Below are 16,159 nucleotides of genomic sequence, written 5' to 3'. Positions count from 1 at the left end.
AAGGTCTGATCCTACAATCGCCCCTGCCTCCAACGCTTTCAACAAGATAACACAGCTAATGAATCTTTCTCCCTCCCCTCTATCTCGCTCTAATTCTTGTGATTGATAGTAGTGTTAATCTTTACGAGGAGCACCTGAAGGCAGCACGGACCCTTCCGTGGAAAAAATGAAACTGAAGCTCTCCCGGTTCTACTTACTTAGCTGCTCTATTAACTTGTGTGCTGCTGCAGTATTTTGCGGGACAAACACAATATAGTTGCTTTGAGAAGAAAAGCCAACTTTACAGCCTTCATCATTATGGCGCATTACAGAGTAAGTTTGTTGTCTGTCGCTTCTTCTTACGCTTTCAGTACTTGGAAAAACTAACTTTTTAGGTCTAAAACTTATAGAGAGCTAAGGTAAGGTTAGCAAGCTGAGAGGGGCGACTGACCACCTGTGAGAGCTCATGATTGGGTTTTTTTTTTAGTAATGATTGGAGCTTGTAAATGTTTGTTGCCGTATTACTTTTTTTGACATTGACTTTTTCTGCTGCAGGTTAGATATATTTTTTTTAAACAGTTTATAGCTTTTAACAGGAGCTCTGGTCAATTAAACAAGTTTAGTTAAGTGCGGTTCCCCTCACTGTAATCATCCCACCTGGCCATACTGGCTATTAAAAAGTCCCCCTCAAATGTTCTTTCAATGTAAGTGTCATTTAGTGCAAAAATGCATTTTAAAGTTGGTCTTAGGCTTCATTAGTCTTAGTTAGTCATATTAAGTGGATATCTGTCACATTTACAGTCATTTTAGCATCAAATTCCCTCTTTGTGTTTCCCTGTTGAGCTGTGGTAGAAGTATAGCAACAAAAAGAGGGACTTCTGCACTAAAAAGACTGTAATGTTGAAAGATATCTACTTGATTTGACTCATTTTGAAGCTTCATATAAGCTTCACAAACTTCTTTTAAATATATTTTTACAGCACAAAGAGGCTTGTGGATTTTTTGCGACATTTACATAGAGAGTGTATTATAAAGTGAGATTCTAATGGCCAGGGAAAAAAACTATTTCAGTGTTAATTTGTGCACCTGACTGTTTTCATCCATGTTTTGTGTTTTTCTCAGTTTCTAGAGAGAAGTCTAGCTTTTAACCACTGACCTCTTGTGATGAGTTGATATTCATTAATTGCTTTTTTAATGACCTTTTTTGTAATCTCCCAACAGGCTCAAGACCCCAAAAGGGAACAATTTCGGAGATACTTGGAGAAAGCTGGTGTTGTTGACAGCCTTACCAGCGGTATGACGCCTCTTCTTAAAGTGCTCGGACCATTTTCACAAACTTGACTTTGCAGTGGAAAGCAACGAGCAAATGAGCATTTTAGACTCGATTATAACTAAAACCTGCTGTTAACTTTTTTATAAAAGGTTGAAACAAGGATCATTAAACAGGACAACATTTATGAAACCACCAATTGTGATTTATAAGACAACACACTAACTTCAACACACTAACTTATCAACTAATCGAACACTTCTGACTTAGATTACCTTTTAACTCTGGTGCTGGTGCCACAGTTTCGCTGACTTACTTTTTCAAAAAAGTCAAGTCTGAACAAAGTCGAACTAACAAGTACTTTGTTCAGATTGATTTAAGCATACAGTAATGTGTCAGAGATATAGTTTACTGTGTCCATCATAAGCGTCCAACAGCGGTCAGAGAGTGTTTCTTATCCTTCAGTATAGTCTTTATATTTCCCAGTGTGGTGTCAAACAGCTGCACTGATCAGACAAGGTGTGTGTCAAGTCTGCTGAGAAGTTCTGGGATTTGATGTCAAGGTAGAAAAAGGTATCTACGGTGTAGCCACCCGAATACCTCCACACACTCCTTCACAGCACATCTTCAGCACAGCTTTGCTCGCTGCTTCTTCTTCTTCTTCTTTTTCTGTTTTATAGAAAGTACCAACCTGCATTACTGCCACAAAGGTTTTTCACGCTATTGTCGATAACAACTTTTTATTTAGTAGCTTATTTACTGATAAGTCGAAGATGCCCTTTGCTTGATCGCCAGGCAAACTACTTCAAACAGTCCATTGTGCTTAAAGACTGTGTAATTTGAGTACCCATATTTTTCCCCCCATATTCCCCAAATAGTAAGGGAATGTGTTTTGTGCTTAATAAATCAAGCCAAACTTCTCAAATTCATCAGTTTAATATTGTATTAACACAAAACAGCAGCAATGCACTTCGTCTGTGCTAGAGTCTCGTTTTGGTCGTTGTAAAATCTTGTTAACATGTTTCTCTGTATTTCAGTGTTAGTCGCTCTGTATGAACAACAAGAAAAACCCACTAATGCTCTGGAGTATCCTTCCATCCATATAAATCTGTTCTTCACACTCAAACCACAATCACTGTATGTTTCCAAAAATAGTCTCTTTGTTTAGTGGGTGGTGACCTCAGCCTGTGATTCAGGCTCATACTAAAACTCCCAAACAAAAATAGTAACGAAGAGAAAAATGTTGCTCGCTGTGGATTCTTTAACCAACTCCTACCCAGATTTGTGAAGCAGCACCTCGGTGCGGCGGGCCAGGCCTCCACAGACACCGAGGCTCTACAGCAGGAGGTGATGGACCTGAGGCAGAGGTGCTCACGTCTGGCTGAGGAGAACAAAGACCTCAGAACAAGGGTAAATCTCATGCTTTTGAGAGTAATAAGAATTTTTTCTAATGATAAATATTAAAAATAATCGCTAATTTCATGCAACATACTGTAAAAAGTGTCTAACATGTATACCTGTTGTTTCCGTCTCCAGCTCCAGCAGTATGAACCTGTGTCAGAAGACGCAGCCACGGTGGACTAGACCCCAGCAGAGCTTTGGCACGATTTAATACAGCTTTTGTTTATATTACTGTAACTTTAAGTCCAGACAACACTGTAAAGTGAAGGATTTTTATTCAGCTGTTTTTGTAAATCTTATTTCTACTATGTTTCTTAGAATTTAAATTATTCTGTACATGTATGTAAATAAGTTTTTTCTTGTTTGTTCAGTCTTTAGTACATTTTTACAGTAAGAATCTTTCTGTACAATTAAACAAGTCGGTTCTTTAGACTTTTTTTTTTCTTTTTTGAGGGCTTTATGTAAGAAAATAACCAATATGTGTTTTTCTGGCGTTGTTATGAGCACAAACACACTACTCAGATCTAAATGAATGACAAAGACAGGTCTGATGAAAGTAAACTATTGTCAAAAGCTCAGAAATGTAAGTCACTGGTGAAATAAAGCACAGCCTTCTAATGAAAAAATGGTTTCATAACTCATTTCTGCACAGCAGTGTTTTGATTAGGTCATTTATTGGATTGTCACAGGATTTAGATACTGTGATTACTGCGTTCACAGATAGCTGCATCCAGTCAATATTACAGGACACAACTCTGCTATCAACACTTTCTTTGTTAGCTGCTTTTTGATATGCACAGGAAATTATTAGTGTTTTATATCCAGGACTTCCTTTTGTCATTATGGATTAAAATACAGCTGACATTTACTTTTTGTTAAATCTGTACAGGTTAATTGGCTATTTCCTCTAAATCTAAGTTTTGACTTCCTGCTAATACCCTAAAACATATGATGGGGTTACAGTGAAATCACACACTGCTGACAAAATTATCTGGATGACATTCTTCCCGTTTAGTTTTATTTTATATAACAATGCTACAAATCCAAAAAGTCACTTCATGCTTTCACAGGTAACCTAAATATTGGGGATAGTCCTCCTTTTTAAAATGCAGTTTTATATTAAGTACCTTGAACTGCAACTCATGTTTAAAAGCTGCTATACAATCATGTTTTTCTTTTATTGTTTGTTCAGAAAACTGAGTAGTATAGGGCAAAAGGTTTAGGTGTATTTGTTGAGATTTACTGCCCTGAATTAGCTGACATTTATCTTTGTAATTAAAACACCTGTGACGGCTCATCCTGTGTCAGACTTTTCAAGGTTTTTTGTAACACAATTACTGTACTCACTTATTTTTCACGGTAATTTGACAGCAATACATGAAGTAGGTCACGATATATAAAACAAATGTTTATTCCAAAACAGCTGGAAAAACATTAAATATACAGCACAGTACATCTGTTGTTCTGCATTAATAATATTTCACTAAAATCAGTTTACAGTCAGAGTTGTGTAACTTTAATTGCAGTTTGTCTCAAATGCAGTGTTTGCAGTTCAGGAGAAAATGCAGTCCAAATAAATACTTGTAATTTTTGCAACTAAATCCATATTTGAGCTTGAGTGTAGACATGACAGTTGGTTCATGGGTTGATTTTTAACAACGTGGATTAAGATTGAACTGTCTGTGTTTAGAGTTTAGACTTGCAGGTCAGGTGCTCGCCTGCTGCTCGTGTTACTTGCCATTGATGTTTTGCACGTAGAGGAAGGTGATCTTGAATTGTGCCCGGATCCTGAGGTGGAGTCGTCCATTGACTCTGGGGTGGAGGGCCGGCTTTGATGCTTGGCCAACGGGGGTCCACTACTAGGTTTTGCACCTCCATATGAATCTGTGTCAGAGCTTTTACCCTCCAGCACTGTGGCGCATTTGAAAGAGCCATGAGACTTCCACGGTCTTCTTGCTGCACTTATTGGCAGCGTGGGTAAGGAGGAAGCAGGAGATGCCCTACGTGAGCGTTTCGGAGAGTCTGGGCTCCCTTTTTCACTGCCCTCCTTACTGTGTGTGGGGGGGTGCAAAAAGTCCTCAGCCTCCTGCTTTGGTTTAATTATGGAGTCACTGCACGGTGAGCACTGCTCGTTGGTAGTCGAGCTGCAGTTATACTCCGGGGGACTTTGAGCTGAACATCTAGAATCATCCAAATCCTGCTGATTGGCCAGCTCGCCCTGAAGAGGTAGAAAAGTTGAAGGTTTGATAAGGTTTGGGTACATAATTGTGCCCTGGGCTCTCTCTAGGTTGTATTCACTGGGTGCAGAGGCAATCGTTGCCTTTCGAGCTGTACTGGTGCATATTTGCACTACAGATTCTTTTTTATACTTGCTGGCATAGTAATCATCAATGTCATCTCTGTCATCTCTCAAGTGAGGGTAGAAGTCCAAGATGCCTTTTTTGAGCTTCTTGTAACTCAGATGCATGATCTCCAAGATGTTTAGGAAGAGAGAAATAGCAGCAATGCATTGCATGAACACCATAAAGACACTTTTCTCAGTTGGTCTGGAAATATAGCAATCTACTGCATTGGGACAAGGATCCCGTTCACATTTGAACAGCGGGTAGAGGTGAAAGCCATAAAGGATGTACTGGCCTGTCATGAAAGCCACTTCAACAACAGAGCGAGTGACAACGTGAGCCACATATGTGCGGAGCAGAGAACCCCTCAGAGGAGCTTTGTTCGGCTTCCCCTGATCAACCTGTTTCATCTCACGCTCAATTCTCTTCCTGGTTTCTGTCAACTCCACATCTACCAACTCCAACTCCCTCCGCAGCAGTGCCTTCTTCCTCTGCCGCTCCTTCTCCAACGCCCGGAGCCTGTAGAGAGCGTGGCCCATGTAAACCAGCGAGGGAGAGGACACGAAAATGACCTGCAGCACCCAGTAGCGGATGAGGGAGATTGGGAAAGCCAGGTCGTAGCACACATTTCTACAACCGGGCTGCTCAGTGTTGCATATGAAGTCAGCCTGCTCGTCGTTCCACACATCCTCAGCTGCCACCCCGAGGACCAGCATGCGGAAGATGAACAGGATGGTGAGCCAGATCTTGCCTACCATTGTGGAATGGATATGCACCTCCTCCAAAATCCCCCCAAGGAAGTTCCAGTCACCCATCTTCACTCTGCCATTATGACTGCGAGGAAGACATTGACAAAGAGAGATTGAATAATTAGGGAAGAAAATCTGCCGAGACACATATGGTTCTCTTTTGGTCAAGTAAGATGGATTTTTTAAATAGACAAAAAAACAAGCACATTGAGAATATGAGCAACCTTTCAGATTTAGTTAGCACAAAAGAACATTTTAACTAAACCACCAGAAAGTTAAGTCAAAGAAAGATTTTTAGTAACAATGAAAATATTAAGAAGTTACAGTACCTCTCAGCTGGAAAAATGAAATATTAACAAATACCAAACTGTAGTAGCAGTGGAGTAATAATGCAATGTGTCACATATTTGCAAAAAGATAAAGTAAAAGCACACAGCAAAGACTTTTACATCCGCAGATATGTTCCCTTGGCTGTTCAGCTATCCCGGTTTGTCTTAATGAAACCATTCCCTTCAGCAGTGTCATTATATAAAGCAAGGCCGAGTCCTGTTTAGTTGTTCTTTCCATTTACCTTGCAGCAGCATGGACCGACTGCCGGTGGTGACTTAAATCCCCTCGGGTCATACAGCTCTGACACGGTCACCAAAAAGTTTTAGAAATCGTTAGCACCCTCCACGAGTCCCTGAACATCACCTAAACTTCAGTGACCCGCCTCCGCTTTGGTGTTGCCAGAAACAAAGTGGGAACAACTGAGCTGTTGAGGGAAGAGTGCCAGCACTACTCTGTCCAGAGAAAGTCAATACTGACAGCTTCATTTAGATGCATTTAGATCATGGCCCCACATTGATGGGGTTGTAACCAGTTCTACACAGATATTGACCTCAATCTTTTGAGGTCAACTTTTTTATTTTTTGTACGTCTTGATTTAACTTCACATTTCCACACAGCAGCGTTGCATGGATTCAGTTTAATTGCACCAACAGCACAGAGCTTACACTGAACATATTTATGGTGGTTCATTTGAGTATGTGCGTCCGGTCTGGGTGTAAACAACTACTTGCTCCATGTACCAACGAAGAGACAGAAATACACAGTTTCAATCCCCTCCCACCATCAATACCAGTCAGTTATCCTCAGAGGCCTTGTTCAATCAATAGTTTTCTACTATGGCAAGTAATCAATGAGTCATCATGTCCAATTTCATACCCTGCTGCTCCTCTCTGGGTGTAAATAAGTTCTCACTGCACTTGACATGTTATTTTATCCCATTTGAAATAAAATGTACAAGAAATGTATCTCAATGGATTAGTGCTGCTTCCAGCGTCTGTTGGCTAATCTCACCGTTGTGGAAATGCCTGTTTGATAAATATGGTTGTTATCTTCTGTCAGTCATTATATAATAGCTTCACACCCATAGCATGAAGTGTTTATTAACCGTTATATAGTTCTTTAAATACACAGAGCATGAAATCTACCTACTACACCGAGGATGTTTGTTGTCAGCAGGAACAAGCTAATCATAACTGACCTGTTGACAACATTCAACTCAGTTCAAGATTTTTTCCACCCATCTGAAAATATGAGGTTATGCTATGCTGAACTTTTTCCCTCTGTCCTAAAATCTCTTTCTGCCAGATTGTTGCCCTGCAGAGCAAGATTGATTTAAACTAGTCTGGTACAAACACATTAGGGGTACAGAGGGTCACACTGAGGTAACAATATTGGGAAAATCCCAGTGCTGTTTGCCTTTTTTCTTTCCAATCACAAAAATCAATTTTTACTTGTGCTTCAGTCCCTGTATTATTTGGTGTCACCAGGATGTCCTCTGTTCTGCTATTAGCAAAATTCTTAGTGCTAAAAGACTAAGATCCTCATTAATATGAAGCACATACACATTCTTCTGTAAGAAAATGAAATGCAAAACACGACAATGAGTGCTTAGCAGCAAATATTTAATTTAAAAAACAAAAATTGAAATCTTGCAGACCTTTAGCCGTCTTACTAGTGACATCAGATGTGTCAAATGCAGAACTTCATGGGGTAAAATATAATTTCCCGCCAACAAGTTTAGTTAAACAAGCTTATAGTGATTGAGTATTGATGCATTAAGTAACATTGATGTGCTAAATCTGGAAACTATGGAACTTTCCACATACAGGAAGTTGCCACAGGGTCAAAATCAAATACATGAAATGGAGTCCCTGCAGCATCACACAGCACGTTGTTACTGTACACACACACCATGTTGTCTACTAACCTTTAGACATATTGATAATCAATTATCCTACAATAAGGAAATTAAGTCTTTACTTTTAATTCTGTATTTATTCATCAGACAACATCAATGCTGTCCTGTTTTTGCAAATGGTCAGATTTTATTTGACAAAACAAACACTAAAAAAAATATTAAATTTCATTAAAAACACTAAAACATTGAGCTGTGGAAATGCAAAACCAAAAGTGTATGAGGTATACGGTCTTTGGTCATAGCTTCCCTGTAATCTTACAGTTGATATTTCCAAAAGTTGGATGTTTGTGTAAGTTTTGGATTGGATACAAAACAAACACGTGACAATAAACTAACATTCATTTGTTTACTTCTTTTCAACAGGATGAGACTGAAACAATGAAGTGGCGTTCAGCCATGGCCTGATGGTAAACCAGTTGTTTTGCTTACAAAAGGAAGCGGCCACTCCAGCAGTTTTGGACATGTATTCCTTTTCCCTGAGACTTCCTTGTACATTTTGCGTCATCATACAGCTGATGTCTTAAATGTCGTAATCAAATCTGTTCAATGTGGTGAGGGACTTCCCCACTTCTAAGGCACATTTTAAGGAATACTGGAAGTCTAGAGAGAGAGTTTATGATTCAATAGAAAACTAACAACAGCATAGATGAGTATAAAGTCATTCCATTTAACAGCCTGGTCATTATTTCCTGTCAATGAAAAGTGACATATTCACTGATAATCATGAAAAGTATAAAAAAGATCCACAAACTTATAAAAAAAAAAAAAAATACACAAAGCTGCATCAAAGATAAAAATTAGACTCAATTAACTCAAATGATGCACTTTTTAAAAAGGCATATTTTCATTTTACTGTCTAAAATGTAAAATACGCCTTCTGCATGCTACAAATAAACAGCAGGGGGCACCCTTCCACTCAAAGTCACAAATACAGCACTTTTAAAAACGAAAATCTAATATAACATTTAAAAAACACCTGTGCACTGCATTCACAAAGTCCCTGAAAAGCAACTTTGCTATAAAACACATCAGTGAAATTTAGTTTCCTGAGTGTGACATTAAGGCTTTTAGCGTTAACCTTTAAAATAGGTGGTTGAGTGAAGATTTATGGTGCTGGTGAGAGGAAGATATTGAAGAGTATAGCAAAGATGACAAAGACTACATAGCCCACTATACAAAGCCAGAAACGTGGATCTTTCAGTAGCTTTTTGTTGTAGGCGCTGAAGAAGACGTAGCCGACTGTCATCCCAGCCACAATTCCTCCAAAATGGGCCACAAAAGACACCTAAGAGGAGAAAACATGAGGTCAAATTTCAGATTTAGTCTGCAAGTCTCTTCACCAAAGCATTGTATTGACCATAGATCCCCAGCTAATGTCAGCCTAACCAACCGGAAAAGTGGGGAAAACCCAGAAAAGTTGCAGGACCAGTTTAACAGCAAAACAAATGAATAAAAGAGGGTGAAAATCAGGTGGGGGAGTGGATAATGAATCATGTTTTCATAGTGTGGAGTCATAAGTTGGAAAAACAAACAAGCTAAAAGAGGGGAAAACATGATTTTCCTTGTTGTTTTCTTATTCAAAACTGAAACTGAAAATATGGAGTCAAATAACAAAGTTTCAACATTTATAGATACGGATTACTGATTAAAAAAGAGGAGGTTTGTGTGTAGAGTGTAGGTGATTGTACATGCCTACACAGGGAGGATTTAACTCCCACTAAGAGCTGCTGATCTTGTCTGCAGCTACAAGCTAATGCAGTCATCACAAACCACTGTTGGTTTTAAGGGAGGTTACCTGTATTTCTCTTGAGGCTCTATCTATGTCTGAAAAGGTTAAGTGAGACCTTTTGTTTCCTATTTTGCTGAAGTTATCTACTGTACAGAGGAGGAAGAGGGAAATCATACCTTCATAGCTTCATCATGGCTGACGAATCTTCTGTAGAAGGCAAATCCAACATCTGTGCCAACTGGAAAGCAGTATTAGATTAAACATTTTTGAAGTGTGATCACAGTAGTTATTTATTTAAAAAAGAAAAAAGGATAACCTACCAATAACCACTATGACAAGGATACGAAACACTCCAAGGAGAGGAATCATCTCTCGGAAATTCTGTGAATTGAAAGAGTCATCAGCTGTGAAGAAAAATATTTTCATAGCAGCTCTAATAAATTTACATAGAGATAAGATAAAAAAGCAACTTCCTTCCACTCTCAGTGGAAGGAACTTTATGACATTTATGTTTCCCCACACTAAACTGACATAACAGCTTCTCATGTTTTACCTGCACAGCTTGTGTTTTAATGATATTGTTCATCATTTGTAATGCAAAAACATCAGATTCTCTCACATTCAGAGGTATAAAAAGTGTGCCTCCTGATATTAGTTCAATAATAAAATACAAGTGTTGACAGCGCTTTCAGCCGAGGAGTCAATCATACAGGACGGTAGAGGAGGACACGTAGAGACACATCTATTTAAATGGTAGTTTAGCCAAATTCCTTGCATTTTAACACCAAATCTGAGAGCATCAGAGCAGCAAACAGTGTCTGCAGCATCACACTGTCTTCCATTTCCACCATCCCTCTCTGTGCATAGCTATCATAGTTATGTATTTAAGTCATTTACAGTCAAGAGTCTGTAAAAGTTTACATGACATGCTGTCACTCTGCATTACACAGTGAATAACGACATGGCAACAATTCAACTGAATAAATGCCACTCGACTTTGAGGTTTATCAACTGATGCACTGACTTGGCGACTGGTCAAGGGGCAGCACTGGAGGATTTTAAACATTTGTGTGTGACCTAAACTGGATATCTTTGGATTTTGGACTATTTATCAGACAAAACAAGGCAGACATTGACTTGGGCTCTAAGAAATTGTAACAGCCATTTCTCATAATTGTCTGACATTTATAGACAAAATGATTAATCAAGAAAATAATCATCAGATTGTATTGATAATGAAAATAGTCATTAGTTGCAGCCCTGGACAAAAACAGTAATGATTCAATGAGTAAATGGTAGTTTAGTAACACACAGTATAAAGGAGGGAACTCAACAGAGTACATACTTGAGTCAGAAATGCAGGTCAAGTGTTTTTTAATTACACTGAATTTAAACTTACCACCACTGCATTCATAAAATAGCCTCCAATGAGGGCATAAACACCCCCAGAAGCCCCCACCAAGGCATGGAGAGGATCAAAGATGGAGCTGGCAAGAGAGCCTGAAGGAAAGAGCAACAGGAATGATCAGTCAGTGGCATTTCTGAAAGCCACGACTCACTCTTACACAAACTGGAAAAACCAACTTCAAGACAAGTAAATGTCAGATGTCTGCAGGCACAGGATTCACAAACTCTTATGAAACCCTGCAAGGTTAGGGTCTTGAAAGATTTTATAAGTCTGTATTTGAGGAGGAAAAGTGTTTCTCACCGGCCAAGACGCCAGCAAGGTAAACCATTCCCACTTCAAATCCTTTATGGACCAATTCCAACGGGATGCCCAGCAGAAGCTGCATCACCAGGTTCCCCAGGATGTGCTCCACACTGGACAAGCAGAGGCATGTGATGAACACAATATACTGCACCACGGAGGTGAAATCATACCAATGTACAGGAGGGTGGACAACGTATACTGTACTGTTCTGTGTAGAGGTGTTAAGGGGTAAGACTGGTGTTATTCTATATTTTTCTTACTGTCAACATTAATGAAAAGACTAAAAACAAATATGTTAGTCTGCCCTCTTTGTACTTTCCCAAACTCAGCCCATTGGTTCCTAATGAAGATGTTTATATCTAAAAACAAGTCACAATATAGTGTCACTTCATTAAAAAGACTACAGCTAGGCTCTGTAGTTTGTAACAAATGTCATCTAACGTTACTAAATGTGATCATTTGTTTGGGAACATTTTCAGCTCCAGATTTGTACATATGTGGTGTTCTTCTAAGTGTCTACAACAGCAGGATGCAGCAGTGGGACTGAATTAAAATGAAATACAATGATTGGATTGCAACTATTCTGAATCAATTTACAAATTCCTAAATTCCTTTCTCTCTGTCTTTCTATTTATTTAACTGAGAATCGGTTTTTGAGTCAATAATTAAATGACTCACTCAAATTCCCACCCATAATGTCACCCAGTGGTCACTGTGGCTCATTTCTGTGTCTTTGGACAACAATGGAGCTCTACGGCTCAGAGGAATAACATAGATCAGGCTCTGAATACACAGACAACACTCGTTAGTGGGATCAGTTCATTGTTTTTTTTCGTCTTATCATGAGATTTGTTGACAATAGGAAACACAAAGAACTTCACCAGACTTATCCTTTAAGCAAATATCCCGTTAAACACCTCTCACTTGGGTATTGGCAAATGCAGTGTTTCTGTGCAGTCATGAGGTTTGTTTTTCCTGTGTTTCTGTCGCTTATGTATATATTATGTAATAAAACAGTAATTATCTGACACTGTAACTGTGATTCACAAAAGTCGCATCAGTAACACACACTAAATTATGTTGTCATATAATGCAGCAAGAAGTGTAAAAATCATCCTGACCATTGTCCCAACCTGAAGTCTAACAAATGACCACTGCATTGAACTGACGGCCTAATAAAAAGCCCCTGAAAGATCATGAGCTTCATCAAACTGGTGTTTACTGCAGGGCCATGATACTATGCTGTTAAGTGTCTGAGATTTTGTCCACTCCACCTTGTGACTCAAGCTTTTACCACATAATGATTGTGTCTAACAGCCCTGCCCACACTTACCCAGCATGGACAAACATGTAGGAGATAAAGCGCCATGCTTCCTGTCTGTGATCCGGCTTATATGTCAGGGGGCTGTTCCAGATGCCGTCATCCAGGGTCACCCACTGCTTCTGTGGCTTCCACACAGCGTAGTAGATAAACACTGCCAACTAATGAAGAACAGAGAAGGTAAACACATTATTCTTGGATTAAAAACAAGTTCATTTTCTTCTCCACAACAGAGTGGGAACTGATCAACCTTTAGGTTAGAGCAACAGGTTCGAAGCAAGAAGCCAAATCCCAAACAGCTGAGAAAATAAAAACAGGAAAAATGAACTTGGAGTACAGATGTTGAGGAATGCTCCCCCAGGGTGACCGTACATAGGAGCTCAGATGTCCGAATGCTTATATCTGCATGTGTATAAAGCAAAGACGAGCTGACAAAGAAGCTCAGTTGATGTTCACTGACTGAATATCCTTCAAATAAGAAAGTATTCACAGACATTCAAATGCAGTGACACTGGACATCTGGGAGCTACAAAGAGTGAGCTGTTCATGTCAGAGTATGAATAAGCAATGTGCAAAACGCTTAATGATAAGATCCGACATCCTTCAATTGATTCTCACAGCAGCATGAGACAGGAATGCTTTAGAGATTTCTCTACTTTCATAAAGTGTATCTTTCCATCCTCAAATTGTGATAATAGGAAGAGAGTCGCTACCCAAAGTAACTCCAGTCTGTTTTAAAACCTTGTTATGCAAGGAAACGAGGCCATCGTTTTGCCATTTCCACAAATCAACCACTCATCCTCCACATTTCTCCAGATGTGTTTATTTACTTGAATCTTACAGTTTAAAGACACTGTGGCTTTCTGTTTACATGTTCTGGTAGAGCAGCTTTGAATCCCATCATTAAAGGCCAACTGCCCCCACTCTAGTCTAAAGCCACAACTCATGCAAAACTACTGTTTTCATTGACACTGTGCCTTCTGCCTGCTTCTGGGCGACTGCCCTTCATGAATATAGACATTCAGAAGAGACTGCACAGATGCCAAAAGAGACGCTTGTGGCTACACAAGAGCCTCTCAGAGTAGAGCTCTGAAAGCAAAAGCTACTTTTTTTTTCAAATGTTAAATCTAGACACAGTCAAATAAGGCTAATTGTTTCACTTAGTGTCATTATTGGAAGATATTCAACCTAAGCTTCCACATCTTCACCTCAATATTCACTCTGCTTAATATTATTAGAGTAAATCTATACAGTAATTAACACCATGACAATATAGAAAGTGAGTTTTATAATTAGATCACAGAATCTATACTGATATGTGTGTCACTGTGTGTATACTCAGGGCGGAGCTAAAGCCTCACCTCTCCAATACTGATGAGTATGATGAAGATGGGAGGCGGGCAGCAGTTGGCCCGCTCCATGTACCCTTTGCGGTGGGTCTCTGGGAGCATCCATTTGGAGACCAACCGCTGAAACTTCTCACAACACCCTAGCTTCCTGTTCCCATCAGGCTCGTCTTCTTCAATCGTTATCTGTCGTCCATCTCGGTCCACAGGAAACGGCTCCTGCTGCTCGACGTCTATGTCATCCATCACTGCTGCAGTCCTGCACAGCAAATTACATGTTTGGATTGACTGTGGCAATATACATTTGTTTTCTGTCAGAGACTTTCTTATATTTGTTTTACAAATTAATTAAGACTGTTTTGAAGCAAATTTGTATTTTTATATGAAATTGTTTCATTTTGGCAACATGTTTAACTTGTCAGTAAATTCATTTGCTTAATCTGCAACTACCTTGGTAATATGAATCATTCTTGTATTTTTTTAAAGAAAAAATGCCAAATGTTTGCTGATTGCAGCTTCTCTGAATGTGTTTGGATTTCAGACTGTTTATTGGACAAAACAAGACATATAAAGACTGATAAAAAAAGACTATTCATCAATTCATTGAGAAAATGATCAGCAGATTAATCAAATAAGAAATTAATAATAAGAAGAAGAAGCCCTGCATAGCATTCTGACTCGCTTAGTAATTCTCATAAGATTATAGGCGCACAGAAACAAAGTTAAATCACCATAAAGATGTTATCACATTTAAATGCCTTCAGTGCTTCTTAGAAATTGATTAAACTGAGTACGGATTGCTACTATTTTTAACACATACATGATTACCTAATATTGATGCATCTGAAGATTACTCTCTCAAGTAATTGTTTAGCCAAAGAATTGTCAGAATATACTGAAAAAGGCACACTATAATTTCCCATAGTTCACAGAGAGGTATTCAACAACATACAGGGGTTATGGGTACAACTGAGTTTATCACAAATATATATATATATACTTTTGACACCAAGAGACACGAGAGAATGATAAGGTGTAGTGAGATGTATATGTAAGCCTGATCTTGCCTTGAAATATCAGTAAAGGACATGACCAGCACTTTGTGTTTTGGTGTCCATTCAACAGATAACTACAGTAATGTCAAACCCAGGTGGAAAGAAATACTACTTAAACTGAAAACAAACTTTGAGTAAAAATAAAAATAAAATTATCAAATGTATTTTAATAACATTATAATAAATTCCTTCAGTGAGAACTTGTTTACAGTAAGAGCAACTGTATCAGAAATAGTATTTCTTCCACTTTTGACAGCTAAAATTAGCTTATCACATTGTTTACCTTCAACATGTCACTGGTTGAACATTAGCTGATACTAATTCCAGGAAAACAGTTCAAATTATCTCTAAGTTACAATAGCTCTGAGTAAATTAACATTTCCTGTTTACTGGGCGTTGCTGGGTACAGTTTTACCCTGATTTTGTGGTTTGCTGACTCAAGCTGTCCACAGCTTAAAATAGATAAAGTTCAGGCTCCTCAGCAATGTAAAGTTAACATTTATTTGTTTTAGAGTTCAATAAAATCAGCTTAACTGTGGCCTACTCACCTAAACCTTCAAAGGGAAGAGTGCGGGAGGCTCCAGGCGGTCCTAAACGCATAAATACTGACTCCTTTAAACTAATTAAAACAGCTCAATGTGAAAGCTGAAAATTGCATAGGTTCATATACAAGAAATGAGTTCAAAATACTGTATATCCGTGTTCAACACTATTCCTCCATGTTTCCAGAGAGCCTCTTCTTCAGACCGACCGCTCCTGAGAGATCGAAACAAAAAAAAGCACTTGGGAGATAATTATAGCCCTTTCATTGCCTTTTCCTGCAGGACGCTTCCTCATCCAAAACAACCCGCCGGTACTTCCCTCCTTCCAGTTTACCACTGCACCGTTTTAAAGTAGCTGTGACTATAAATGATTAGCCGCGCGCTGAAACAAAAGCTTACCTGTTTTCCCCGTGCCACACCTGAGGTCAATGACGTCACCGACAAACACTGAGCGGAGGGGGTCGGT

The 16,159-nt window shown here is 39.0% G+C and overlaps 3 protein-coding genes across 3 annotated transcripts; 1 reads left to right on the top strand and 2 right to left on the bottom strand.

Moving 5' to 3' along the window:
• Window positions 1-179: 179 nt before the first annotated feature.
• Window positions 180-3,249, top strand: LOC133983051 (c-Myc-binding protein-like). Its single transcript, XM_062421982.1, has 5 exons — window positions 180-312; window positions 1,201-1,273; window positions 2,287-2,335; window positions 2,530-2,659; window positions 2,786-3,249. The coding sequence occupies exons 1-5, from the start codon at window positions 298-300 to the stop codon at window positions 2,831-2,833; spliced, it is 315 nt and encodes a 104-aa protein (XP_062277966.1). The 5' UTR covers window positions 180-297; the 3' UTR covers window positions 2,834-3,249.
• A 1,094-nt stretch (window positions 3,250-4,343) lies between these two features.
• On the bottom strand, window positions 4,344-6,365 carry gja9a (gap junction protein alpha 9a). The gene is made up of 2 exons (XM_062421978.1): window positions 6,313-6,365; window positions 4,344-5,826 (listed from the first exon to the last, which is right to left on the bottom strand). Exons 1-2 carry the CDS (start codon window positions 6,363-6,365, stop codon window positions 4,344-4,346), a joined length of 1,536 nt encoding a protein of 511 aa, XP_062277962.1.
• A 2,504-nt stretch (window positions 6,366-8,869) lies between these two features.
• On the bottom strand, window positions 8,870-15,887 carry rhbdl2 (rhomboid, veinlet-like 2 (Drosophila)). Its single transcript, XM_062421981.1, has 8 exons — window positions 15,700-15,887; window positions 14,112-14,355; window positions 12,763-12,911; window positions 11,427-11,539; window positions 11,118-11,218; window positions 10,039-10,099; window positions 9,895-9,956; window positions 8,870-9,274 (listed from the first exon to the last, which is right to left on the bottom strand). Exons 2-8 carry the CDS (start codon window positions 14,340-14,342, stop codon window positions 9,095-9,097), a joined length of 897 nt encoding a protein of 298 aa, XP_062277965.1. The 5' UTR covers window positions 14,343-14,355; window positions 15,700-15,887; the 3' UTR covers window positions 8,870-9,094.
• Between the last annotated feature and the right edge of the window lie 272 nt (window positions 15,888-16,159).

Source organism: Scomber scombrus, chromosome 7 (genome assembly GCF_963691925.1).
Source record: "Scomber scombrus chromosome 7, fScoSco1.1, whole genome shotgun sequence".
In the NCBI taxonomy this organism is placed as follows: Eukaryota; Metazoa; Chordata; class Actinopteri; order Scombriformes; family Scombridae; genus Scomber; species Scomber scombrus.
The sequence above is the reverse complement of the archived record's forward strand: the minus strand, read 5'-3'. Positions and strand labels throughout refer to the sequence as shown.

What these genes read in the sequence shown, in the direction of transcription:
- LOC133983051 (XM_062421982.1), top strand. An exon ending in AAACCCACTAATGCTCTGGA is followed by an intron (nt 2,336 to 2,529) that starts GTATCCTTCCAT and finishes ACTCCTACCCAG; the next exon opens with ATTTGTGAAGCAGCACCTCG. An exon ending in ACAAAGACCTCAGAACAAGG is followed by an intron (nt 2,660 to 2,785) that starts GTAAATCTCATG and finishes TTCCGTCTCCAG; the next exon opens with CTCCAGCAGTATGAACCTGT.
- gja9a (XM_062421978.1), bottom strand. Translation starts at nt 6,365, where the DNA reads ATGACCCGAGGGGATTTAAGTCACCACCGGCAGTCGGTCCATGCTGCT. An exon ending in TCGGTCCATGCTGCTGCAAG is followed by an intron (nt 5,827 to 6,312) that starts GTAAATGGAAAG and finishes TCTTCCTCGCAG; the next exon opens with TCATAATGGCAGAGTGAAGA.
- rhbdl2 (XM_062421981.1), bottom strand. Translation starts at nt 14,342, where the DNA reads ATGGATGACATAGACGTCGAGCAGCAGGAGCCGTTTCCTGTGGACCGA. An exon ending in ATTTTATGAATGCAGTGGTG is followed by an intron (nt 10,100 to 11,117) that starts GTAAGTTTAAAT and finishes TTCAATTCACAG; the next exon opens with AATTTCCGAGAGATGATTCC. An exon ending in CCTTGTCATAGTGGTTATTG is followed by an intron (nt 9,957 to 10,038) that starts GTAGGTTATCCT and finishes ACTGCTTTCCAG; the next exon opens with TTGGCACAGATGTTGGATTT.